The sequence below is a fragment of the Acanthopagrus latus genome, chromosome 2, assembly GCF_904848185.1.
Source record: "Acanthopagrus latus isolate v.2019 chromosome 2, fAcaLat1.1, whole genome shotgun sequence".
Classification (NCBI taxonomy): domain Eukaryota; kingdom Metazoa; phylum Chordata; class Actinopteri; order Spariformes; family Sparidae; genus Acanthopagrus; species Acanthopagrus latus.
The window spans coordinates 25,867,427-25,893,303 of record NC_051040.1 but is presented as its reverse complement, the minus strand read 5'-3'; the positions used below and the strand labels follow the sequence as shown (position 1 = coordinate 25,893,303).

Genomic DNA, 25,877 nt, shown 5'->3' with positions numbered 1-25,877 from the left:
AAACTTTTTATGTACCCTGATGAAAAGCACACACACAGACACACACACACACACACACACACACACACACACACAGTGCTTATAACTGCATGTCTTTACGCACATACTGCAGCGACACGATGGTGTGCACAGGGACTCTCCGGGACACACACCCTCGCGCACACACACGCACAATAGAAGGTGCTTTGAGGCCCCAGACAGGCTGTCGTCTGGGAGCTACAAGTAGATTACCTAAACAAACAACCTAAAAATACCTTCCTTCTCACTCATACGTCGACCCTCCCCAGCCCCTCCTCATAACCCACGGAGCTGCTTCTGAGAAACCGACAAGGTTGATGTTAAACTTGCCCCCGGGACCGCAGGCACCTTGGTAATTAAAGTTTTTGTACGCGGGTTTCTGCGAACTTAAGTGTTGACACATGTGTTCAATTTCAGCATTTGAGGTGTTGCTTTGCTTTTTTTTTATTTCTGTCACCTCGGGGATGCAGAAAAATCCATTAAAACTCAGTCTGATGGTGCCTTTTAAGGTAAATATCAGTGTGCTCGGTGCATTTTTAAAGTGATGTGTGTAGTTAGTAGGTACATCAGGCATTAGGCATGATTGGTCAGTCCACTTTGTTCTTCATGCTAAGTATAAAGTAACTCATAATCTCCGATTTCCATTTGGTCTTTTAAAAAATCCCCAGCTGTATGCGATTGTTATCCTCTTTGTTTCTATATTGATATTGATAAGATAAGTAAACATTCATTTTCCCTCAGGTATATGTGGTACAGCTTTATGGTAATGACATCATACTCAATTATTTTATGGTGCCATTGTTATCACCTGTGGTCAAACAACGTGGGAAAGGGTGGAAACATTAAGAGGCATTTTAGAAGTGGATAATGAATGTACTTATTCATTTTTAAATAATTAAAAACCTGAATTTATTTATTTATTTATTTATTTATTTATTTATTTATTTATTTATTTTTACTGTTTTCAATCAGTATTGATTAACAGACACTGGGCACCCAAACTGCAGTCCCCAGTATCATTAACTGTAATTAAGTAAACAAACTGCAATTAAGTAAGGGCAACATGGCATCAGCAATGCGTGCACTGATGCACACAGTTGTACGTATAAGAATAATGTTACAAGAATTGTTTAATCAGTTGCTCCGATAACGTTGATTAGTTCCTCTTGGTTAGAGCTAATGAGGTGTTAGAGTGGGTTCGAATTAAGAAATTGATGGGAACAGTGTTTCAGCATCAAACAGGTTTTAGGGCTAACAGAGGTATGAAAATCACACCGTGTATATTTACTCATCCACAGTGTTCAATTCAACTGTACAAGTGTTAATTACAATGTTTTGTGAAATTAGAATGAAGCGTTTGTTCTCAACTTACAAAAAAAACACCCCTTTTGTTTTCATTCCATCAACATTCAGGTCTTTGTAACTGATAATAATACTGTATACCATGAAACTGGGATCGTATCTTACCGCAAAAATCTGAAACTGTTGCAACCCTAGTCAGGAATCTACACAAACTGATATTGACAATATGATATTCTTTTTTTCTGAAATTCATATTGTGACTATGACGACCAGACAACTGTCAACAAAGCTAGGAAAAATCTACCACGGCAAAAAACAAAAACAAACTGTTAATAAAAACATTTATGAAAGAGAATATCACAATGTCACAATAACCTCTGCAACCACTAATGTACAACTGTACAATTAACACATATTACTGTGACAAAACTACCGCATGAGAAGTGTTGCATTCTGGGACATTTCAGTGATTTGTTATGTATTTGTGCTGCAGCGCGACACGTGGTTTACACTTGTTTACAGAATTTTGATATGAGGCCCCACTGAGACGGCTTCCCGATGGCTTCCTCTTCCTCTCTACCTATTCTTGGTGGGTGTTTTTTTGTGTGTTCTCCTCACACATCCTCCCTTTTCCTGCCCCATTCTCTTTGACTCGCTGGGAGCAGAATAGTTCGGCTCTCCCAGTTGTTGTGTGTGTGCCGATGTGACTGTCCCCTCGCACCACCACATTAGCATACTCCCCGAAGTCCCACCCCTCTGCCTCCTTTTTTTTCATAATTGAATTGAAATGCAGCTCTTTTCATCGGCAACAATGTCAGGAAAGCATGCGAGATACACTGTCTGCTCACACACACACACACACACACTTGCAGACGCGCAGTCCGACATGGGCCCCCTGGAGACCTTGGGGAAATTGGACCAAGACAATACCTTGACTGAGTTTGTTTACCTCCCATCGTCCCTGCTCTGCTGGTGTACCCGTGCTTACCCTCCGTACACAAAGCCTGTGCAGCGTGTTTGTGTGTGTTTTCATGCATGCATGGCATCGCAAAGTGCATCTGCGCGGACCAGAGGGGCCTTTGAAGGGCTTTGTGTGCATACCTGAGAGTGTGCAGGTGTGCAGAGGTTTGTAAGCCTCTGTTTGCGTGTATATATCTCTGTCTCGTTTGCCTTGAATTATAGTCCATTACCCACCTGCTGTGCAAATCTTAGGTCACAAAAGGTCCTTAGTGAGTTGGCGCTCTGCCCGGCATTGGGTGGTGCCACTCTCGCGGCTCTGGTGTTGGAGCAAGAGTGGAACTTGAGCGGCCCCAACCAGTGTAGCCAAGTCAAACAGTGTTCCGCCAAACAAAGATGGATCTGTTTGCTGCCTTACCTCTCCGTCCTCTGTTCTAGTATCTCATTCTTTTCCTTACATTCACCCGTGAGGGAGTGGTCTCGTCCATTCTGAGGTGGCTGGGTGGAATACTTTAGATTTTTGCGATATAACCATTGTGCTAATATTCGTACTTAAGGCCAGGCGAGAGGAATTCAGGAGGAAGTTGATGCCTACGTGTCAGTAAGAATGCAGAGACCTTCGTCCACAGGAAGTCTTCAGAACAATATGTCAGTTTTTCAGTTATGCAATCCGAGCAGTAACAATATAGGTGGCCCCACGGTGCACTCTTGCTCTCAATTTGGGGCAGGAAGTGGTTCGTTAGGCTTGTATATTGACGGAAACATTGATATTTGCTGTTAATAGTTTAAGAAAGGTTTTATACACAGTGATGACATAGATGGAACAAAAAATCTGATCTTAACATATAAAATGCTGTAAACTTGCACGTTTCAGGCAGCAGTCTGGTGTAAATTTAGATCAAAATGACAAGAAATTAGCAACAAAGACACGTTTGTTGCCCCAAAGTATTTTCATTGGTTTCAGATTCTACTGAATGTTACCATTCTTTGCTCTCAGGCTCTACTTTGGTTGTAATTTTCATTTTTACTATGTGTTTTGCTTGTCTGCTCCTTTGGCTGGTGCTCCTATGTGTCAGGTACAGACATTTTAATTAGGGCAGTGTCGTGGGTGGCTCTCGTGTGATGGATTGGTGCTGCTGAAAATACAGTTATAAATCATCCGGCCCTGACAGACAAACTGCTGGCAACTCTTGCACCCCCTGGCACTGGCCACCGTTAGCAAAGCTGCAGTGATTGTCAGCGAGGTTGACTTGTGTGTTATTAACATCGTTAGCCTCGCTGGCTTTTGTTCTTAGCCTTCATTAACACCAGTAAGGGTGTCAACCCAGATGTCACCGCCCAGACTTTTTGGTTTTGCATTTTCAAGGGATGGCACCACTAGTATGGGACCTTTCCCCCTGTGGGTCAAGGTCAAGATGTGCGACGAGTGTGCGTCATCAATCATGGTGATCAGTTTCGGTAGCCGTGTGTCCCTCATCCATCACACTGATGGGTTCCGCTGGCCGTGTGGCTGCATGTCGGCGTCGGGGCCGGAGGTAATTAATAACCCCCAGTGACGGAATTAATGAGTTAACCTGCTCCACTCTCCTGCTGTTCCAGTGACAGATGCTAACGGTCAGCAGCTAGTTATCCTTGCTAATATGCCTGTGGCTCAGGTGTATTGATGCTGATGGTCTTTTATTATCTGTATGCGTATCCGAGTGGGAAGAAGATATACATCCAGACTTTGAGAGTTTTTTTTTTTTTTTTTTTTTAAATCCCGCTCCGAGGTACACGCAAAGCACTCTCGGAATAGTAATCCTTCTAGCTGGAGTCTCACCTGAGCAACACACTTCTTTCCACAGGGAGAAAAAAAAAAAGAAAAAGAAAGAAAAGAGATAGAGGAGACACAAAGGCAGACGATATGCCAGAAAGGCAGGTTGAATAGAGATCGCTGGCTCCTCAAGGTGCAGGAGAAGGAGAGACTTTCCTTGCCCTCAGGTCTTGAAAGCTGATCGCTTGGTTTTTTGAAAGAGCAGCTTTGTGAGGACGCCTCTGACTGCTCCTCTGAAGAGCGCTCACTGTCTGTTGTGACTTAAAAAGAGTGACCGAGTTTTCATCACCCAAAGAAGATAAAGCGCCGCCTTGAAAGGGAGGGAAAATGCTTGAGTTTGAACTTAATTCTCTTTTTTTTGATTATAAGAGAGGCAATTGTTCTGCCTGGGCAGGCCCGGTTATTGTGAGCCGTGTGCTGGGTGTTATATTCCTGGGGCTTTTGGATGGCTATTGTAGCGCAAGTTTGCTCTCATGCTTTCAGTCCCCAGTGCATTGGATACTTTGTTGTGTAGGCTGCAGAATAGCTTGCCTATCAGGCTTTGCTTGCGGGTTACTCAAGGTGGGCTGCAGTGGGTGGGTGTGTGGGTAGATGTGGTTTTATTTGGCTGCGGTGTAAGGAGCATCCGTGGCTTGCTCAAAAAGCTTGGTGTGTAGGTTGTTGCTGCTCAGAGGAGAACTTATCCGGGTTTCAGCTGGCTCGCGTGTGGGTAGCTATCATTGTATCATTAGCTTTTGTGCGCTCCTATTTTTTTTTTTTTTTTTGCAGATGGCTGCGTCGACCGGTTTTGTCTTGGACAGAGGTGCCCGTTTTTCCCCTCCCCTCGTGCCGTGCAACCAATTCAGCCAGCAGAATCCCCGCCACACGGACAAAACTACTCATTAACTCCCACAGCCCCTCTCCCTCCACCCTCGCTGCCCCCTTTTCCTCCAAACGTGCTTCAGCTTAGAGACAACAGGGATGGGGACGGGGCGGGGGGGAAAGACTGACAAAAGGGAAAAAAAAAAGACTAAAGCCAGAGAGGAGGATTGAATGAGTGAAAGAGCTGCCGGGGGAGAAAAGGGGGGAAGAATGCGATGTCCCGGTCTATGAGGGATTCCATTTTTTGCCTTTCCAGAATAGAACAGTAAGTCACCAGTCTCTTTGTCTGCCTTTGATCTCGCAGCTCAGGGATTTGGCACCTGACAAACCCCTCTCTGTCTGAAAGGAGGCCTGCCGAGAGAAAGCCTAGGAGAGTGGGAGAGAGAGATAGAGGGCGAATGGGAGTGAGAAGAAAAAAAAAATATATAGTAGAGTTAGAGAGCGACGGGGCGAAGAAAGAGACAGTGTTGAAAAAGATGGTGTGGAAAAATCAGGTTAGACTTTTGAGAGCCGTATGAGAGGATATGATGAGGGCTTCTCAGCTCAGGAGCCCATAAAAAACTAAATACATGTGTGTTCATGTGTGTCTGTATTTGCGTCTGTGTGTGGGTTTGCCATGGCTGGCCAGGACAGTGATAAATCCAGCAAGTCTTAGGGGAGATTCCTCTCTAAAGCCACGGTCTCTTGGACCACCCACTACTGCGGTCTCGTCCTTTAGGCACACACACACACACACACACACACACACACACACACACACACACACACACACACACGCACGCTCTCACTCCTAATAGGAAGCAAATTCCCCAGTTTAACTCGGATATCGACTTCTCTTTTCCCCCGAGTGTTCCTTTCTGCGGGGCAGTAGCTGCTATAAACAAGCTCTCATTTGTTGACATCGCGTTTTCAAACAGATTTTATTTTAAGTATCTAACCTCAGATTGAGATGCCAGAGCATGTCTATGGCAAGCAGGCATTTGGAGTTGAGCAAAGGATTCTGGGACAGCCTGTTTTGGGCAGGGGGGGGGCTCTGGGGTCAGTCTGGGACAGCTTAATAATTGATGAGCGAAAAACTCATCAACCGTGCACAGTTTGAGGTAGCCTCTTACACTGTGTCTCTTTAAAGAGGCTCAGGCCTGAAGGCTGTGAAGCATAGGACTCAATTAACTCTCTCTCCAGCTTTTAGCAAGGGGGCATGGTCACAAACAGCGGGTTGACCCTGCTCTCAACTCCGGACACTTTTCGCGGTCAGCGCACATGTACAAACCCTAACAGCAACTTTGTGTTCTGTCACCTGGAGCCGTCGCAGCCTCTTAAACAATAGCCGCAAAGTCCCAGTGTCACTCTGCCCCTGCTGATGAGCCTGGGCGTTGAAAGATTGCTTCAAAGATAGAGAGATAACAAAAAGTGCCTCCCGACTAATCTCGCCTCTTCTCTGAAGAAAAGAAACGGAGGCTTCACGCACCCCCGCGGGCTACAATCAAAGGGGCCCTTAGCTTAGCGTTAGCGAGTGAAGCGGCAGGGACTTAGCCCTGATTGACTGAGTGGGAACTGTGCGAAGAATGGCTCAGCAGGTAGCAGCTAGCCTGGCCTCGGTTAACGCCGCGCTACGCCAATCTAGCTGCGAGAGAAGAGCGGCTGCGGGGCAAAGAGCCTCACTTTATTGCGACGCCGGGAGAGGGTTTTCCCAGCCGTTTTTAGGGGGTTTGTGGATTTCCTCCTCTGTGCGTTATGTGCGAGCATGCTGAGCGGTCGGCGGAATGTGTGTTTTTGTTGGAGGATGGGCTTCCTCCTCACTGCGGCGTATGTGGATAGGCACTGATTTGATTTCTAGTGTGGTGAACACATGTGGGAGTTTGTTTATGTGCCTGCTCTTTTGTATGTATGGTCCCCTGATGTATTTATGAGTGTGGTATTGAAATAATGCCTTTCAAATGCACTTTTAGATCTGGGCTGCATACAGCAAGGACTCTGTGTGTGTGCGGGGGAGTGGGGGGGAGTCCATTTCCCCCTTCAGACTTTAAGTGTGTAATTATCTGATAAATCGGGTATGAATTTACCGTTCTGTCTCCAGTGGGTCTTTTTACATCATAACAAGACAGATACACACATTCTCTCTCTCTCTCTCACTCACACACACACACACACACACACACACACACCACCCACTCTACCGCCGACCTTCCGGCCCCAATGCCATTCGCCGCCCACTGCCAAGCACACGGCAGCCTCACTGACTGACAGGTTATTTGGTCCAATCGGTGTCGTGACTGTCTGCGCTGCACCTCTCAGAGAATTGTTCTTTTGTCCTCCTCTTCTGGTTCAGCGCTCACGGGGTGAAATATAACTCCGCTAGGCTTCCCCGGCCATTATAGAAACGGATAGATGAGGGAGAAACTCCTTGAAACGCGAGCCCTCCAATCAAACTGTCACTCAAAGGAAAGGCGAGCACTGTGTCGCCAAAAGTAGGAAAAGTGTCACTTAGGTTACCATTTCAGATTGAGGTGTGTCAGTGTGTGTGTGTGTGTGTGTGTGTGCGCGCGCGCATGTAGGTGTGTGTATGTATTCAGCCCCACAGAGTGAAAACAGTCTGGTGAGAGTGACAGAGCACCTGGTGTGCCAAGTGTGGTGGCATTTGTTTGTTAAATGGTCTGAAATGCCAACGGCTCCAGTTTCATTGTGGCTCCAAATCATGCCAACAGAGCATAGCTTTAAATTTGTGAGAAAGACAAGAGGTAGTTATTTGAGCTTGTCGTTTTGTCAGAGGAAATATAGCACCCTTTGCTCCTGTTGTTTTTGATAATAGAATGCAGCTTCGTGAGAAAGGAGAAAGGGGAGAAAGAGTTGGAAGATGGAAGATGAAGACAAAGGGAGGGAGGGAGAGAGGGAGGGAGGGAGGCAGAAGCCTCCGGGAGCGATATTGTTTTCTTGTTGCTGATTAGTGGGAAATGGGCAAGATCACAGAGTTCTCTTCTTCTCCTACATTGGAAAACAATTATTTGATGTCGAGTGCAATGATACGGCAACATCACCCTATGCCAAAACCTCAGACAGCCTGCTGAATCCACTTCATTTGTGATATTCATTCTTAATGTAGCTTCCAGTTTTGTTTTTTTTTTATTAGAGATGGCAACATCAGCATGTGGCTCAGTCATCCACTCTTGACTGACTAAAATATATTTGATGGATTGCCGTGTTATTTCGAGTTTTCATGGTACTCGAAGGATGCATCATAATGACTTTGGTGATGGAATGATTTTTCATTTAGCAGATCTGTCCAAGTTTTTCTTATCTAATGAAGTGTATCAACTTGGCACCACATTTTGCTTGGTTGGATTTGGTGACATCTGATCACAGCTTGGGGTTGACATTTTCAGTTTTGACTGTGTGTCCTGACAACTATTTGGTGGATTCCTAGGAAATCTGGCACAGACATTCCTGTGGCCCCACAGTATGAATTTTAATATATTTGGTGATCCCCTTAAGATTTCCTCCCGCACCACCATCAGGTTAACATTTTAACTGTCAGCTATTTCTGTTCATAACAAAATACTTGCAGAAGTGATGACATTCCCATCAGTTTTAGCCGTACTTCTGGTAGCTAGCACTGCTGGCGTGCCAACTCTTTAAAATAAAAAGGTTAAAGGTCCCATGCTATAGAGAGTGAGTTTTTTTTTCAGTGCCTGCTGAGGCCTGTTAGAGATGACCCTTACATCTTTGAGGCTAAAAAATAAGCTAATTATGGGACCTTTACATCTATAAAGACTACAGCTGCTAAACATCAGCATTGCCTTTGTGAGCCAGCTAGTACACTGATGTTAGTGTTTATCTAGAGGGAATGATTTGCCTAATTAGAGTTGCGAGCATGTACACCCAGTCTTGTCTCCAGGACGTTCCTCTCTAGATCAGAGGTGCTTGAGGTGATATACTCGTATTTCATGCTGTAACAGCACAGCTAGTATTGCCTGTTGATGTCACATACAACTAAACCAACCCCTCCTCTGTGTCTCTGCTGTCTTTTCAGCCTGTAAGATTGGTTACTACCGCGCTCTGGCCACCGACGGCTCCTGTTCTAAGTGTCCGCTACACAGCTACTCCGTCAGGGAGGGATCCACCTCCTGCGTCTGCGACAAGGGATACTTCCGCTCTGAGACGGACCCAGCGTCCATGCCCTGCACCCGTAAGTACACCCACCTGTAATGCATACAGTACATTCAATGTACAGGAATACATAATGTGCTGTTATGATTGAGCAGCAGGCCATGGCGGGCTGCGATTTACAGCTTAAGATATGTTGCTAAGCACGCTGCTGTATACTGTATTAGTAACACAATGCGGCTGTGGGGGGAAAAAAAACAAACAAACACGTAGCACATAAACAGAGTGATTGGTTTCACCTAAACATGGTCACGATTCTCTCTCTCTCTCTCTTTCTCTCTCTCTCATGCAATGTCAACCTGAATCACCCTCTCACACACAAACACACACACAGACAGACTCTCTGCACACACATAAAGCAGGCGGCGGCTGGTTTAATAGGTGTCTTTTGATTCCAGGTGGTACTTAGTGATCAGTCATGGTGACAGAGAACTAATGAGGGTATAAACCGCCGCATCCCTGATTCAGTCTTCCACAGAGAGATTGGAAAACAGCGAGGGGGTGAGGGGGGTGGCGAGAGCGCTGGAGAAAAAGACAAATAGAGATAAAATGTTTCGCGGAGACGCGGGGAGGCGACGAAAAAAGGTGGAAAAAACAAGGGCAAATGGAAAACTACCGATGTCTGCGGAGAATGAATAAGATGTTGTGATAGAGAAAAAAGGTGGGGTAAGGTGCCAAGGAGAAAGAAAAGACAGGAATGCTTTGAGCGGAAGAAAGTTCAATTTTTATTTCTCATTCTCTACTTTGCTCCATCCAGCTGTATGAGTCAGCTGCTGCCACACTGGATCTTCCTATCCCCCCTTTCCCCGACTCACCACGACTGTGATAACAAATAGTGTTAACAATCGTGCTGCCTAATGACACCTCTTCCTGTTTTAGACCTCATTCTTTCTCTGAGTCATGGCCCTGGGAGTTCATACCAGTAGAAATACACACAAAAGACAGAACAAACCCACGTCACACTTAAATCCCTGCACTCTAATTTCCCCGGGAAAATAACAGCATCCATGCCCGCATTTGACAGACGTTTGTGTATGAGTGAGTGTTTGTGTCATAAAGCAATTTTAAGAACCAAAACATCTGTTAAGTCGCTGAGCTCATTGTTGGCTCGCCTTCGGGCCCAAATGATCTGTCAAGTTCCTGTGGATTCATCACTCAGCAGAGCAGTTTGTTTAATCAGATGAGCAGCCCGGCCTCTCCTTAAACACTGTATGAGCAGCAACGACACTGGACGGCCCTCTAATTGTTCCCCCGCCGTGCGCTATCTGTGCAAGATCACAAACATGCTCTATTGTGTCATGTTTCCGTGATCGGGAGAGAAAGCAAATGTTGAACATGATAGTAATCTGCAGTGTCCTTAATTGCTACTTTTTGGGTATCTTTCTGTTGCTGAGTGCCGATGGTGACGTAGTTTGCAAGTGGAAAAAAACTTTTGTAACCTCCGTCATCATAACTCATCGATTCTCATGTCATATAAACTGCAAATAAAAAGCACCAACATGGGTATTTGCTCATTTGAAAATATGTCCAACAGCAACATCGTAGTGCAGTAACAGTAAGTTGATTCATTTATCAGTTCAGCGGTTTGAATTATCATTTTCAAGCAATGATGCCAAATACTTAATGGTTTTGGCTTTCAAGACTTTGCTGCTGTGGCTTGCCGTACATTAAATCAAGTGAATTTATGTTTATGTTTTTGCGCAGAGTAAGAAATTTGGTGATATCACCTTGAAGTTGTGATCCGCTTCTCTGGTGTTTTATAAGCCAGACCATGAATCAATTCATTGAGACATATGTGTTAATTATTAATTAAAATAAGTACCGGCGCTGCAACAAGATGTTGGTCTCAGGCATGTCAGCAATGTGGGCGTTCATTGACTTCAGAACCACTAAATAGGGTTGATCATTGTCATTATTACTCCATTGTTGCTCTGAATTTGCAGAATTTAAAAAAAATTATAATCACACCTTAAATCTACTTCCAAGAAAGCAGCAGCAGAACACAAGCTTTCTAGTGATTTAACATCGATAAATCAATCCAATATTTTTTTGGTGACATTTGAGATTTAACGTGAGGATTTAAGTGAGCCTCACTACTTGTTTTTTGTCACATCACTAATATATCGAGTTACTCTTTTAATGAACGAGCTTTGCGCTCATCCCCATTGTCCAGTTAGTCACTATGGCATTTGGGTCTGGCTGCTGCGAGCAACAGCTGTCAAAGCTCATTACTTGGCTTATTTTGCCGGAGCCTGCCCGGCCATCTCCGCTCTGCTCCTGACTCTGCAGTTAGGAGCTGAACATTAGCTGGACTCTCTCAGCGACCTTTGCCCCGCCTCGTCAGCCGGTCAACATTTGATCTCTGAACCCTCACCCTGTCTGTCGTCTGCTGTTTTCCTTCCTCTTACATTTTTTTTTTTTTTTTTTTACTTCTCACCCACATGTTAGAGCTGTGTAATTACAGCTGTCACTCACACATTACTCCTCATCCACACTTTGTTTTCTCTCCCTCTCTCTTTCTCTTTAAAACCAAGTCAGAGTCACGAACCGAGCAGATGAAGAAAAAAAAAAAATCTCTTAAAGTCATTTCCCAGTTTGCCTCGCTGAAGGTCAGGCTGGGAAAGAGCCAGCATCTCTGGTAATTGGTGTACGTGTGTGTGTGTGTGTGAGTGTGTATGGGTAATTGAAAACGCTTTTCCCCTCTCTTAGCTCGGAGTCTAGCGATGCAAGATGATGATTAAAACTGGATGTTGTGTAATTCCGTCATTGTGTGTCAGTCTGTGTGCAGGGCCTGCCTCTCCCTCTGTACTCTGTGTCAGCGCCACTCTTGCAACTTTGCGCCTTTGCCGCAATTGTTCTTTTGAGCGCTGTTTAGAATGCGTTGTGATACATTCAATCGAAAACACTCGCTTTCCAGGTTAGAAAAAAAAAACAGCCAATTGAATCGCTTGCCTCCCACACTTTGGGAGGCGAACGATTGGATTATCATTTGGGTCTGCCAGAGGAAACTGGCAGGATTGATTAGTTGAACAGTTCTGTTTCCTGTAACAGCCTTTTTTGAGCACTTTCTTGTGTTTTATTTTTATGTTGCTCGCCTTGCGTCTGTGTTTCCTGGCTGGCCAACGTTTTCTTTCACTGTTTTTGTTTGAATTGCCGCCGCTTTATGTCTTTGTAAACCATTTTTTGAAGTATTATTTTTCTATGATTACTAACCCTTCTGGTACCTGAACATTTAGCATATGCGCCGCCTAATTGATGAGCAGATATTTAAGTTATTATTTTAATCCACGGCACTAAATTATTTTACATAGAGCCAGCAGGATGAAAACATCTCCAGCTTAGTTATTCATAAACATACAGTTTAGCATCAAAATGCGTTCAATGCAAATACGCATGAATACATGCGGGTGGGTATAAATACACACACGAAGACCGCAGGGCAGTAATGAGGACCAGGGACAGACACCCGTGGGAGCTGGTTACTCCACTGCACTCAGGTCAGAAGGAGGGGGTGTTCTCCATTTTGGGGTTTCTGCTGGCCCTTGATGTGTTTCTCAGATTTTCCCCAGTTTTCTTAGCGGTGTGGTGGAGGAAGAGGGAGGGATGGGGCAAGGAATGAACGCAGATCGCTGGAGGTCTCGAGGGGGGCGTCGAATGAATCCCAGCCGGATGGTAATGGCGGGGTCGATGTTAGGGCCAATTTAGCCTGCGCTCTACCTCGGCCCCTGCGCAACACTCTGCTCACAATTACTGATAGAAAGAGACATCAGGAGAGAGGGATGAAAGGGGGGAGAAGAGGTTGGAGGAAGGAAAGGAAAGAGTGGGACCATGCAGAGAGCAAGGATGAAGAATTGGGAGTGGAGAAAAAACGAGAAAGACAGATTAAAGAAGGGGGTGAGGGGGGGTTGGAAGCAAAGGAGCGCTGGGAGAGAAAGAAATAAAGCTTGGAGCAAATTGCAAGGCCGTAAACGAACGGAAAAGGAGAGGGGGAAAAGAAATCAGGAACTTTCTGCAGGAGAAACTTTGTAAAGTCTCCCTCTGGACTCCACCCATAAGGAGCGTGAATTTTAAGGCCATGTTGAGCTGACGTTGTGCAATGGTTGTGCGAACGTTGCGCTGCCGTCTCCCCCCCGTCGCTCTCTCTCCCAGGATTAATTACCGAGTGTCAGTCACAGCCGACGGCTCTCCCACGCTCCCTTGCTCCCACTGGTGCATTCTAGGAGAGCGACAGGTACTGCGGAAGGTAGTTTGTGTGTGTGTGTGACGTGTGTGTGTGTGTGTGTGTGTGTGTGGATTGGGGGGGGGGGGGGCCCGGGGACGACACACTGACATGTATTGGAATGTGTTTAAAGACTTTATACAGTCATAAAGTTATATAGTGCTGTTGAAACTCTTTCCATAGCAACAAACAAACAAAAATAATCTTCCTGAGGTGATGACACAAACACACACACACACACACACACACACACACACACACACACACACACACACACACACACACACCGCTACACTTACTCTTTGTACATTTTAAGGACACAGGCAACTCAAATTACCACCCTCCACCGCTGTTTGTATGCTCACTGAAGCTGGAGCCAGGCGACATTAGCGTAGCCTAGCATAAAAGGCTAGCTAGAAGAAGGGGGGATGTAGCCTGGCTCCGTCAAAAGTAGATAAAACTCTGCCTACCAAGTCCTCTAAAGCTCAGTAATGAATATCTTTCTGTGTTAAATGCCATTCAGTTGCTATACTAAGCTAAGCTAACCGTCTCCTGGCTCCAGCTCCATAGCTGACATACATGCACTAGCGTTGTATCAATTGATCTTCTCATCTAATTTCAAAGCGAGAGAGTGAGAAAGTGTATTTCCCAAACTGTGATTGTCTTACTTTATTACCCTAAACCTCCTTTATTCAAGTCTGAAAGTGAGAAATAACAAATCTCCTGGATTTGGAAGGAGATTTTCAAATGTTCACCCTTGTGAGGACAACAACAGAAGGAACGATAGCACACGCATCTCAGACACTGCCTGGTAACATTGATCTTGCCTTTGTCTTGTTAACGTTATGATGGCGTGAGTCAAGATAACAGCCGGCTAATGACTTTATAGTGCATCTGAGACAGCACATTATTGGGTATTGAAAGGGAGCAGAGGTTAGTTGAACCTAGCGCGCTGACAAAGGCTCTATTATAATGACGGTTGGGTGTAGGCACCTTAATTTAGAAACCCCATCTGTAACTTGTTCCCATTGTCTGAGCAGCCAACGGAGAGAATGAGGTGAAAGAGCGAGGGAGGAAATGTGGGTGAGGAGGAGAAAAACGGGGAAAAGGAAGGGGGGGGTGCTTTATCATAGTTTTTAATGAGAATTTATTAATAGGTTTCCATCGAAGTCTGTGGCTGGTGATGCTAATATTAACAAAACGTACCGTGCATCTTTTCGTCTCACTCTTTCTGTCTTGTACTGCTAGAGACCCTTTAGGTTCATTTCCAGTCAACAGATACCCCTCCTCATCTGCCAACACCCATTTCTGGCCCTCCCTCAAATCCCCCCCCCCATCCAGACCTGCTCCCTCCATACTAATCGGTGGCTTTCTGCTTCCTCGTGAACAGACGGTGTTTGTCTTCCCCTTCTGTCCCTCTTCATCTCCTTCCTCGCAGCCGTAGCTTCCTCCCCTCCGCATTCGCTCATTCAACACTATCTGCCAGACTAATGCTACACATACACTATGGCCGCCTCGCGAGGACGCATGCATCCCGGATGAAATTGTACTTCCACGTCTCCATTAATACGGCGACGCACTCGCGCACGAGAGCACACTTTTTCCCTCCTCCGGCGAGCGCCATGCGCTCCACACGCACTGTCCCCTCCACCGCCCTCTGTGTCTCTGTGAAATCACTCATTGCCACGCTGCTCCTCCAAAAATAACACTGATAATTAATTTCCGTTGTGAAATGATTCGTCTGCGGACTGACTAGCTTTCATATTTCACCCTGCATCGATCCCCCCAGCCCGCTCGCGTGCGCTTCATTAGTCAGAGAGAGAGCGAGCGAGACAGGGACAGCAGAGGCAGGGGAGAGAGAGAGAGAGAGAGAGAGAGAACGGGAGAGTCAAGTCAATTACTGTCGCTTATGTTTGAAAACAACGCAAAAAAACACATTAATTACAATAGAGCCGACATGTAAATTGGGATTGATGAGCAGCAGAGTTTGTGTCACATTTCCCTGGAGCCGCTGCTCGTGGTAAAAAAAAAAAAAAACTACAGCAGCCTTACATCAAAGCAGGAACTTAATAACAGGGTCCAAGGCAAACTTTGTCTCAAGTTATTGAGTGGGTGCCATAAAGCCCCTCTGTTAGCAGCAGGCTCGGGCGCCCGGCCACCTCCAGCTGATTCGACATATGAATGGGAAAGAAATCTGCCGGGCTATTGGATTTCAGTTAACGCGCTGAATTAACCAAGGTGAAATTGGATCCTCCCTCGCCGTAATGGACAGGACATTAAAAGGGAATTCAAGAAGCCTCAGCTCTCAATAAAGGGACTACCCAGTCAATTACACACATACATTTACATCTTTGTTATATGTGTTTATGTGTAGAAAGAATCAATTACCTGACCCAGCGGAGACTGTTTGCAATCGTATTGTAAATATTAAAATCGTCAATTTGTTGAATTTAGTGTTTTGCGCGATCATAGAAATCCTTCTCTTACGCCATTGTTCAGTAGTAACCATGATGAATGTCAGTGTAACTATGTACTTTGGCACCTAACCACCACTGGTAATAACATCAGCTCTTCCCCCTTTCTTCCTCATCCATAGGCCCTCCGTCAGCGCCCGTCCACCTAATCTCCAATGTCAACGAGACCTCTGTAAACCTGGAGTGGAGCCCGCCCCGGAGCACAGGAGGACGCCAGGACTTGACGTACAATGTGGTGTGCAAGCGCTGCGGGCCCGACGGTCGGCGCTGTCAGGCCTGCGGTAACGGCATCCACTTCAGCCCCCAGCAGCTGAGCCTGAAGGGCACCAGGGTGTCCATCAATGAGCTGCAGGCCCACACCAACTACACCTTCGAGGTGTGGGCAGTGAACGGAGTCTCGCCTCAAAGCCCCGGACCGGAACAGGCAGTGTCCGTGACCGTCACCACCAACCAGGCCGGTAAGAAAGCCAGTGGCGGTTAGGGCGAGTGGGTGATTCAGGTTGGGAAAATGAACAGATAATGGAAGTCAGATTTTCTGACAGCCAGCCAGGCAGGACCGATACTGGATGTCATTAGGTGCTGCTTTTGTTGCATCATATCTTATGTGAGAAGCCGACAGCCAACCAGAGGTGTTACATCAAAGGAGGTTAAAGGCGTCCCACAAGTGTAGCATTGATTTTGTTCAAGAGTAAATAAGTGTTATGTCAATCTGACTGGAAGTGGGAAACACTGATGGGCGCGATATATTGACATACCAATATAATTCTTAACCATACTGAACATATCGTGATGGATCCCAACGTGCAAATCACATGTTTTCATTGCAAGATGTATGGATTTGGTCCTGCTGGGATGTTTACACTAGTCCATGAATGACTGTACAGTAACAGTAATGGAGACAGCTAACTGCCCCATCATAACATGGCCACAGAAAATAGGTGTTTGTGGGTTGAGCGAGTACATGGTACTCTGGTGCAGATATCAAGTACTACTAGTGCTTTTGACAACAGTGTCCTTTTGAGGTTACTGTGGAGATGATTATAGGTGTTAACTTCGCAGTGCTCTGTGCATAAACTAGCATAAGAAGCAATGTATCATAGTGACCGACCAACTGGTGGGAGTTTTAGCTTTGTTAGCTAAGTAGGCTAAGCGACAGTAATAACCTAGATCTTCATGAATGAATGGTATGCGCTACCAATATACCAATTGCTCTAGGAAAGAGGATAAACTGTTACCGTGGAAAACACCGGCTTTGGTTAAGCAACAGGATGCACCACAAGTCGAGGACATAATTTGTGCAAGGTTAATTGGGGCTGGGACTGCGGAGGATTTAAAACCTGTTTTGTAAGAAGTTCTCATACTCATACAGCTTGTCTTGTTGATATGTAAATATCACCTGTGTTAAAGAATGAAGTTCTGGTTAGACTCACCCATTTAAGGCACTTGCAGGTGTGGGTTCAAGCGTCACCCTTTTCAAGTATGGATAGGAATACATATAATTAAGTTGGCTGAAAAGACAGTTACAGATAATGGTGTACTCGCTCAGTCCCTGTGTTTTTGACTGGCTAAAGGTTGTCTATGAAAATTGTTATCGGTAAATATGAAAAGATTCAGTAGCAGTTCTGGAGCCTCTGAGCTTATCAAATGATCATGCTCACCATGTAGTTGACTACATTTAGGAGATCTCCAGTGGTTTGCCTGCAAATCCAACTTCAGTTTCTAACTCAAAGGAAAGAGTGCATGGTGGTAGAGAAGCTTTGCTGGTTGTCTGTGGCGGCTTATATTTGATCCGGAGCACAAGTTACACTGAGCGCTTGAAGTACTTTTTTGGGTAGCAATCTGCGTGTCAAAACATGTTTATTAAAGCTGTAAATAATTTGGGTGAAGGCTGGGTGATTACTGAGGAGGATGATGGATCCTCTGCAGTGGGAAATCATTTTCCACAATATTTCACTTGAGTTTTGCATAATTAGGCACGAGAAGCCTAGGCTGAAGATAGGGGCAAAGGGCTATATTTAGCTCTCAAGCTAATGAATTAGATGAGTTGTATTGATCTGTGGAGGCTTCATTACAAATGCTGCTGGATCGTGTGTGTATGTGTGTGTAATTATTCTAGCAGAACACACCCATGAATACAGCCCTCTCCTTCAGAGCTGGAGAAGAGCCCTCTGGCCTGGGGGTGCGTTCAAAGCCTCCCGTTGTTTTTGTCATTTAGCCATTTTGTAACCAGTTGTTGTGCAAATGGATTTTTACGACCCTGGCCCTTTCTCTTCATCCCTCCCTGCTCTCCTCCGCTTATAGCCGATCATTACTCTGGTCTTCTTTACTACTCTGCTCTTGGGTGGCAAGCTAAGTGCCTTTTTGTGTCTTTTTTATCACTAATTTCCATCCCTGGGAAAGGCGAATGTCTTGAATAGGGCCGGCACTGGCAATTTAAGGGCACCGTGGCTTGATTTATCAGCTTGGGTCAGCAAGATGGAGATGAATGGACGTGCTGCCTGTGGGAGAGCTGCGAGCCCTGCCAGACAGGCATGTGTGGGAGCCGTAATGGAGCACACCCCGGAGTCCAGGCGGAGGGCTCGCAATAGTGTGTCAGCTTGGACACACCGATGAGCAGTTTCACCAAAAACTCCAAAGTGTGCGCTCTCACACGTGGATTCACACAAAGACAGATAACACACACACACACACACACACACACACACACACACACACACACACACACACACACACACACACACATATTGCTGTCCCCCTGAGGTTGCTCGAGGCTAATCTGCTGACTTCAAGTTGTAAGATATAGATGATGTTGCCTTTGGCTCATCACTGGTGCATGTTTCACAACTGTTCCTGCAGGATTAGTTACATGACGCTTGCAGCTGGAAGCTCTATCATGGCCTGCGTGTGTATGTCTGCACATGTGCAGAACCGGCTGCATGCGTGGCTAAAAGTGAGAAAATGTGCGACGCAGAATGTTTGTGCGCTCGTGGATGGGGATGATCAACATTTGCCTCCCAAACAATGTCCTCTATGTGTCTCTGGGGGCGTGCGCGTCTCTTCTAATTTGCGTGTGTGTGTGTGTGTTCAAGAGAATAGCTCCAGACTGATTGGATTTCGTCCTGCTAATGCTTGGTAGGGGCTTTGGAAGCTCTGGTTTCAGCCGCTGGTAATCCAGCCAGTCATCTGTGGCTGTCCCTCTCTCTGTATCGCCTACCCTCATCCAGACACCGTGGATTACACATTTATTATGATAGATTTATTAGGATTTATAAGTGCTGTGGAAAAGACACCCCCGCTGCCGCCTTTCCATAAAAGTTCAAATTTCGGCTAGAGAGGAAGGAGTGAGGTAGGCAGGTTGGAAGGGAGGAGTGCTTGTGTTTTTTTGTTTTTTTTTCTCTGTGAGAGGAACATGGATGAAGGTGAAATATGCTGGAAGACAGCAATGAGTCCATGGGTGCTGTTGATTGCATGTGCATGCGTCTCTGACCAAAACATGCATTTTTGTGTGTGTAAGAGGAGGTCAGATTCCATGTCTCACCATGAACAATTCCACTGTCGTAAATCAGCCGAGGTGTGACCCTTTCACCCGGACTGCATGAGGAAAGGGAGGGGAGGGAGGGGGGGATGTCCAAGCTTTGAACTGACCCCTGGCTGTAAATGGATGGTTTTTTTTTCCCCCTTTATGGGATCAAGCACTTTGTGCATGAGTGTGTGTGTATGTGTGGTGTGAGAGAGAGGGAAAGAGAGAGTCAGAGAGAGAGAGGTGTTTATGTCTCGATACAAAATACTTGGCAGGCTTAAGTGACTAAAAGTGAATTAGTGCATGAGAGAGAGAGTGTGTGTGGGCACGTCTGTCAGCGCACATGTGTGTGAGTTTCCATATCTCTGGCAAATCGGACAGACGTACATGTGGAAATGCGTTCGGGGAGATGGAAGCAGGCTTCATAGATGAAGAGGAGGGGGGGCAGATCTTGTAAGCGGGAGCCATTTTCTTGACACCCTGAAAAACTGTTCCCTCCTCGGCTATTTTTCCTTGGCGGCAGCAACATCTAGTGATTCCAATCTGGCAACCAGGCTCTAATCTGGCAACCACATGTGCACCGCGGCCCCTGTCTCTTTTAATGTCGAACTGCAATCGACCGCATATTCGCGCAAAATTCTCAAGCCGACCACAGCTGCTCCTCGCAGCGCTTGCGATGGACATGGTCGCAAAGACAAACTTGCTCTCCTCATGCAGAGAGAAAAACCTTCAGAAGTGTCTACAAGAAACTAACGCACAACTGCCACTATTGTCTCAGGATTGCGGATTTTTAAAACCAAACTCAACCCAGAACTCTATTTGCCCGTGCCAGGTTTTCGCTCATTATGAACCATGCATAGCTGGTGTGATTGAGTTTTTTACTGTCTGTGTGAGATAATGGGACTAGGTGTGCGTTTCTATGTGAATTTCTATCTTTCTGTTTGTGTAATGAGGCCCTTTGTGTTGGTGTGTGTGTGTGTGTGTGTGTGTGTGTGCGTGTGTGTGTGTGCGTGTGTGCGTGTGTGCGTGTGTGTGTGTGAAAGTGTTGCAGGCTGTGAAAGAGTTTTTTTTGGAGCTTGCAATTCTGAAATGAGATCTGAATATTCATTGCATCTAACGCTTATTATTCCAGCAACGTTTCTAACCCACGCGTTCAGGAGGCAGTAAGAAATTACAGATCTGCCCCACATATTCAAATCCATCTACAGAGGTGCCAGCTTGTCTAGCACGGTCTGCCCAAGTCACAGCCTCAGGTTTAACTCGCCTCCATTCAGGATGAATATGTCGGGTTTCTTCTTGCGTCAGCTCTGTGAACTTTGTGTGGTTTTCCAATATTTAACATTTTTCTGTCTTTGAGACATTCCTTTCACTAATTTATCCTCAACAAATCATAAAACTTGGCCTTGATGGATCACCTATTTTGTGTTTGAGCTGTTTTAACCTTGGCGTTGCACACAGGGAACCTCAGAAGGGACCGCTCGGAAAATCACTCATCTTTATCCTCACGTTAGTCGGGGGAAAAATAAAAATGCAACAAGAGGAGGCAAACACGATTAAATTGCCATATCTGTCATCTTTGGAGGAAAGATGGATGTGTGGATTACCATGAGGGAAAGAAGGCCTGTGACCCCCTCAGGGGTTTTCTTACTGAGACAGAGTGTCCTCGTTCAGCCCCAGGAGGGCCTTCAAATTGGCTCTCGCTGCTGGGTAAGATTGATCGGAGGGATACAAATGGCCGCCATCTAATTGTTTAACGCAGACGCAACACATTAGGCCAACAGGATTACACAACCTTGGGTTAATCTGTTTACCAAGAGATGTCTGCAATCTCATCCCTCTCCATCTCGACCCCCACCAGTCGCAAACCCTCCAGCCCCCCCACTCCACCCGCCGCTTCTTCACCCTGCTGAAATTCAATCCGAGGCTGGTGCTTGAATTCCTGGCCCGTTTGAACTCAATCCCTGGCTAAAAGCAAGGTTTTGTTAGCGTTAGCTCGAAGGCTAGGCTCCCTGGAGCCCCTGGTCAAAGTGATGAGAATGTATATAATGTCATAGATAATCCAATCATAATCGGTGGACCGCGAACCCCTCATTAATCATCCCACTGTAATTTTTTAAAAGGCAGATGGTCTGGAACGAGTAAGGTTACAGTATCACTGAGGGCCAAGGGTCAAAGTTTCGGTCCTTGTACAAGCAGGCGCCACAATGAAATGCTACCTGGGCACTAGTGGAAGTGTGTTGTTGTGTGGATGAGTGAGGTAGTTTGGTCGTTGAGGATAATGCCAGAACACCTGAAGTGCTGGTGTGTGAGCATGTTTGTCTCGCAGGTTTTTTTATATAGTTGTGTGTTAATCCACGAAACCTTTTGTTCCCCGGCCTATAACTCCACCTGCTCCGCCATATATCTCCCGGTCTGCTCAAAACTCAATCGGTACAAGCGTGTTTCTCTGTTTACGACACTATCTCTCTTACGCTTATGGGTTCCTCTTTGTAGCGTCAAGAGTGTGTATGACCCAATTTTAGCATTGTCACACTCCCCGAAGATAGAGGTTTGATTTGTGCAGCAGTGACACGCTGGAGGGAGGGGACGAGTGTAAGCCATTATCTGTGCTTTAACCTTCACATGTTAAAGGCGTCTGAACGCAGATAGCACGGCTGCTTGAAATATGGCCTCATTATCAGCTGCAGCACAAAAGGACTTGAGATAAGATCGCTCACCAGAGCTTTAATGAAAACCAATTGATTTGCCCTCCCGAAGACAAAAAAAAAAAAAAAAAATAGTAAAGGTGTTGAGCTCATTTCGAGCTCTCCTAGGTGGACTTTGTGGCAAAAGCTTTCCCAGAGTGACCTGGGTATTTGCAGAAAATGAAGTTAAACATTATTTTTGCCAGCTTGTAGGAAAAGTGGCTGAGACGCTGAGGGGAAATTGGATCAGTTTTATTGATGCCAACCATTAGTTCAGAAATAGAGTATTGCCATACACTCTCGCTTTGGCAATTGAGCTGTGTGGCCATACAGCTCTGTAACACCTCAGAGTTTTGAATGGTAGCCAAGTCCAGAGACAAATGGAAGTGATTGCCTTGTGGCCTGGCACACTGTTTGACTTTCCCAGCAGGAGAAAAGTGTGGAGGATTTAGGAGAGCAACACAAAAGAGACTCGGTGTCTCCAAGGCTGAATACAACACGGAGTACTGGGAGAAATCAGTGGACTAAATAGTTTTTGTTCTCTTTTTGATCATCTCTCTAGCCCCCTCGCCAGTGTCTTCCATCCAGGCAAAGGATATCACAAGACACACCATCTCCCTGGCCTGGCAGCCGCCTGACAGAGCCAACGGGGTCATCCTGGAGTACGAAGTCAAGTACTATGAGAAGGTGAGGTATCCCATCGGAAATGTAGTTGACTAATAATCTCCAAAACAGCAACATGTTTAAACAGATTATGTGAAAAGAACGTCTGATTGTTGTCTCTTAATGTGTCTCTTAATTATCTGCAATCTTCAGGACCAAAATGAGAGAAGTTACAGAATCATCAAAACTTCATCAAGGAACACGGACATCAAAGGTCTCACCCCTCTCACCTCCTACGTGTTCCATGTGCGCGCCCGCACGGCGGCCGGTTACGGGGAATTCAGCGGCCCGTTTGAGTTCATGACCAACTCCGGTGAGTTCGGCCATGCCGCTTCTTTTCCACTCTACTTGATGACATCAGTGCACTGCTGAGGCAGAGAGGCGGCGATGGCAGCTCCATCACACTCACTTCTGCAGAAGCCTGCGATGATAGCATCTTTTATGAGTGTCTCTCTTTCACTGTAGAGTCATCAATCAAAATATCTGTCGTCTATAAAAGATGATATTGTGCTCCAGCACCTGACTGGCAACTTGAGTAGCTTCCATTATTCAATGAGTCTCAGTAGAGGTGCCAGACAGGGTTTAAACCACTGTATTTGGATTTTTGAAGAATGATACACTTTCTGATGTTTGTAGTTGGAAGCTGTTTTTTTTCCCTCCTCAGTAAATCTTACATGAGCCAAATCATCACTATTCATCGATTCTATCAACTCTGACCCTAAGATAATAACAGTAACAGGGTGTCCTATGTGGGTGGACTCTGCTCAAAATTTCAAATTAGCCTCTGAAACCTCACTGACCCGACAGTGGATTGGTCATTACAAACTCATGCAGAGCAGCCAAAGGTTTTTAAAACCCACAGAGGTTAATTTTTTAATTATAGTGAGAGTCCAAAAAGTTATGAGATATTACTGTTTGATACAGTGGAGCACATAAAACATAAACTTTTAGGACAAGCTGATATAAAATAAAGACAATAATGTCAGTGTGAAATAATATTAAAGCCACTTTAAGGGAACTAAAAGGAGGGAGGGGGACTGAATGTTACAGGAAAAGTAAATACAAAGTTTTGCAGTTCACAAAACATTTCCCAAGCTTCAGAGCAGAACAGTGTTGCAGCGTTTTCCTAAACAAAGTGGTAGATGGGGACTGAATTTACATTTTGGGAGGAACTCCAGCGAGTTGGAATTAATTCAAGTCAAAACAAAGACTCTGGAATCCATCGGTGTAATAACAATGTTTAATCAAACAAACTTCACTGAAGCTTCACATTGGACTTTTTTCTTGACACATCCAGTAAATATCATGCATGCTGTATGATGTTAACTGTTTATGGGGGGTTATGACATTGAGGATTACAGCCATAGACCGTGTGCCCAGATGTCCCCTTTGTAATGCAGATGGAGACAGCGGCGCATGATAATGACACGGTCAAGCACACATTCTAATGAGCAGTCATTGTCTCTTGATCATATAGGGAGAGAGAGCCGTGGAGGAAGTGGGAGGGGGTCAACGACAAACACAGAATGTACGCCGGCTCTTTCATGTGCGGCGACTCGATTGAGCACAGTGATATTGACTTTGCTTTTTGTCTCCATCCAACCTTCCTCCCTCTCTCTTTTCTTTCCCCCCGCTCTCCCCCCATCTTTCCTTCCTTTTCCCTCAGTCCCAGCTCCCATCATTGGTGATGGGGCCAACTCCACAGTGTTACTGGTGTCGGTGGTGGGCAGTGTGGTCCTCCTCATCATCCTCATCAGCGCTTTCGTCATCAGCCGAAGGTAAGCTTCATCCCCCTGTCCCGTCTGCTTTCTGTCTCTCCCTCTTTTCTCCCAGATGATGGGATGTCTTGTTTAGCACCAGGAAAAGTAGCTGTCAGGAGATGGATGTCACTTGAAAACACACACACACACACACACGCACACAAACACACTCAGCCAGACAGCTAGTGCAACTGGCTCACGTCGGATGAGTGATGACTCGCCACACCGGAGACGTGATTGACAGCTCCGACAGCTGAAGAGATGCAATCAGCGACCCCTCGCTCCCTGTCCTCTGCATCCATCCCCATTCCTCGCATCCCCCCCTTCTATCTCTCAGCTTGTGGCTGTAATCCCGGCCGCTGGTTATTTTCTCCCGCTGCGCCTTGCTGACCATCGTGAGGAAAATAAGAGGGAGAGAGAGAGGGAGAGAGAGAGAGAGAGAGAGAGGGAGAGGGCTAGGAGGGTGGACAATGAGATAAGCGGGCAATGAAAAGTAGGAGATAGAATACAGAGGGAGACAGACAGAGAGAGAGGCATCAGGTGGATTTGCAGTGACCCAATCTCAGGGTGTTAACCAGCGAGCAGGACAAAGCACCGTCACACAGATGGGATTACATGCAGATGGGGCTGCCTCACCTCAGGGTGTTAACCACACTCCCCGGTGTATGTGTGCGTGCATGTTGGGGGTGTATATGTGTGTGCATATCCTTATGTAAAAAAGGGTTGTTTTCGCATATGTGGCGGCACTGTGCGACGGGGAATGTTAATGGTCTGTGTGTTGATTGCTACATGTGCGTTTACCTTTTAATGGTGTTTGCTGATCCCTTTATGTGTGAGTGTGACTTTTTATATGGAAGCCAAATCATTGTTTGCATGTGTGTACTGGTGTTGAGGATGATGGGGAGTGAAGGGGGCTGTTGATTGTGTGTGTGTGTGTGTGAGAGTGTGTGTGTGTGTGTGTGTGTGTGTGTCCTCCCGTTTCCATGTGATTGCCTCTCTCCCCCGCCAAGCAGGTGGTTGTCTCTGCCTTCTTTATATGCATGTGACGGCCACTGTCATTGTGCCGCTGCGGCCATCCTGTGATTGTGGGGAGGGACTGTAATCACGTAGCTGTTTACCATCATTACACAACCATAGAGGAGGACAATGTCTCGCACATCTGGTCATTTCCGCCACTGACCCCGACACATCAATATAAGCACAGGTGTCAGGCTGCCTGGGGGATTCAGAGGGATTTAAGTGCATCTTCTCTGGGATTGATTTGCTGCTGTATGCTCGGTGCCCTTCAGAAACCTTCCGTGCTGAAGGGTACTTTTGACTTAAAGTAGTAATACCACAATTTAGACATACCCCACTGCAAGTAAAAGGCAATCAGTTTACTTTAAAAGCACATAATTATTATCACAGAAAATACTGTCATAAGTAAATGCACTTATTTTGCTTTT

The 25,877-nt window shown here is 45.8% G+C and overlaps 1 protein-coding gene across 3 annotated transcripts in view; it reads left to right on the top strand.

The window, feature by feature from the left end:
- Positions 1–25,877, top strand: part of epha4l (eph receptor A4, like) — a 58,496-nt gene that overhangs the window by 15,697 nt on the left and 16,922 nt on the right. For 2 of the 3 annotated variants that reach the window (XM_037076605.1, XM_037076596.1), the window contains exons 4-8: positions 8,979–9,134; positions 15,928–16,263; positions 22,572–22,696; positions 22,826–22,985; positions 24,339–24,450. In XM_037076605.1, the coding sequence (XP_036932500.1) occupies positions 8,979–9,134; positions 15,928–16,263; positions 22,572–22,696; positions 22,826–22,985; positions 24,339–24,450 (889 nt within the window). The remainder of the gene's footprint in view (positions 1–8,978; positions 9,135–15,927; positions 16,264–22,571; positions 22,697–22,825; positions 22,986–24,338; positions 24,451–25,877) is intronic. The other variant, XM_037076616.1, reaches the window with a different exon arrangement.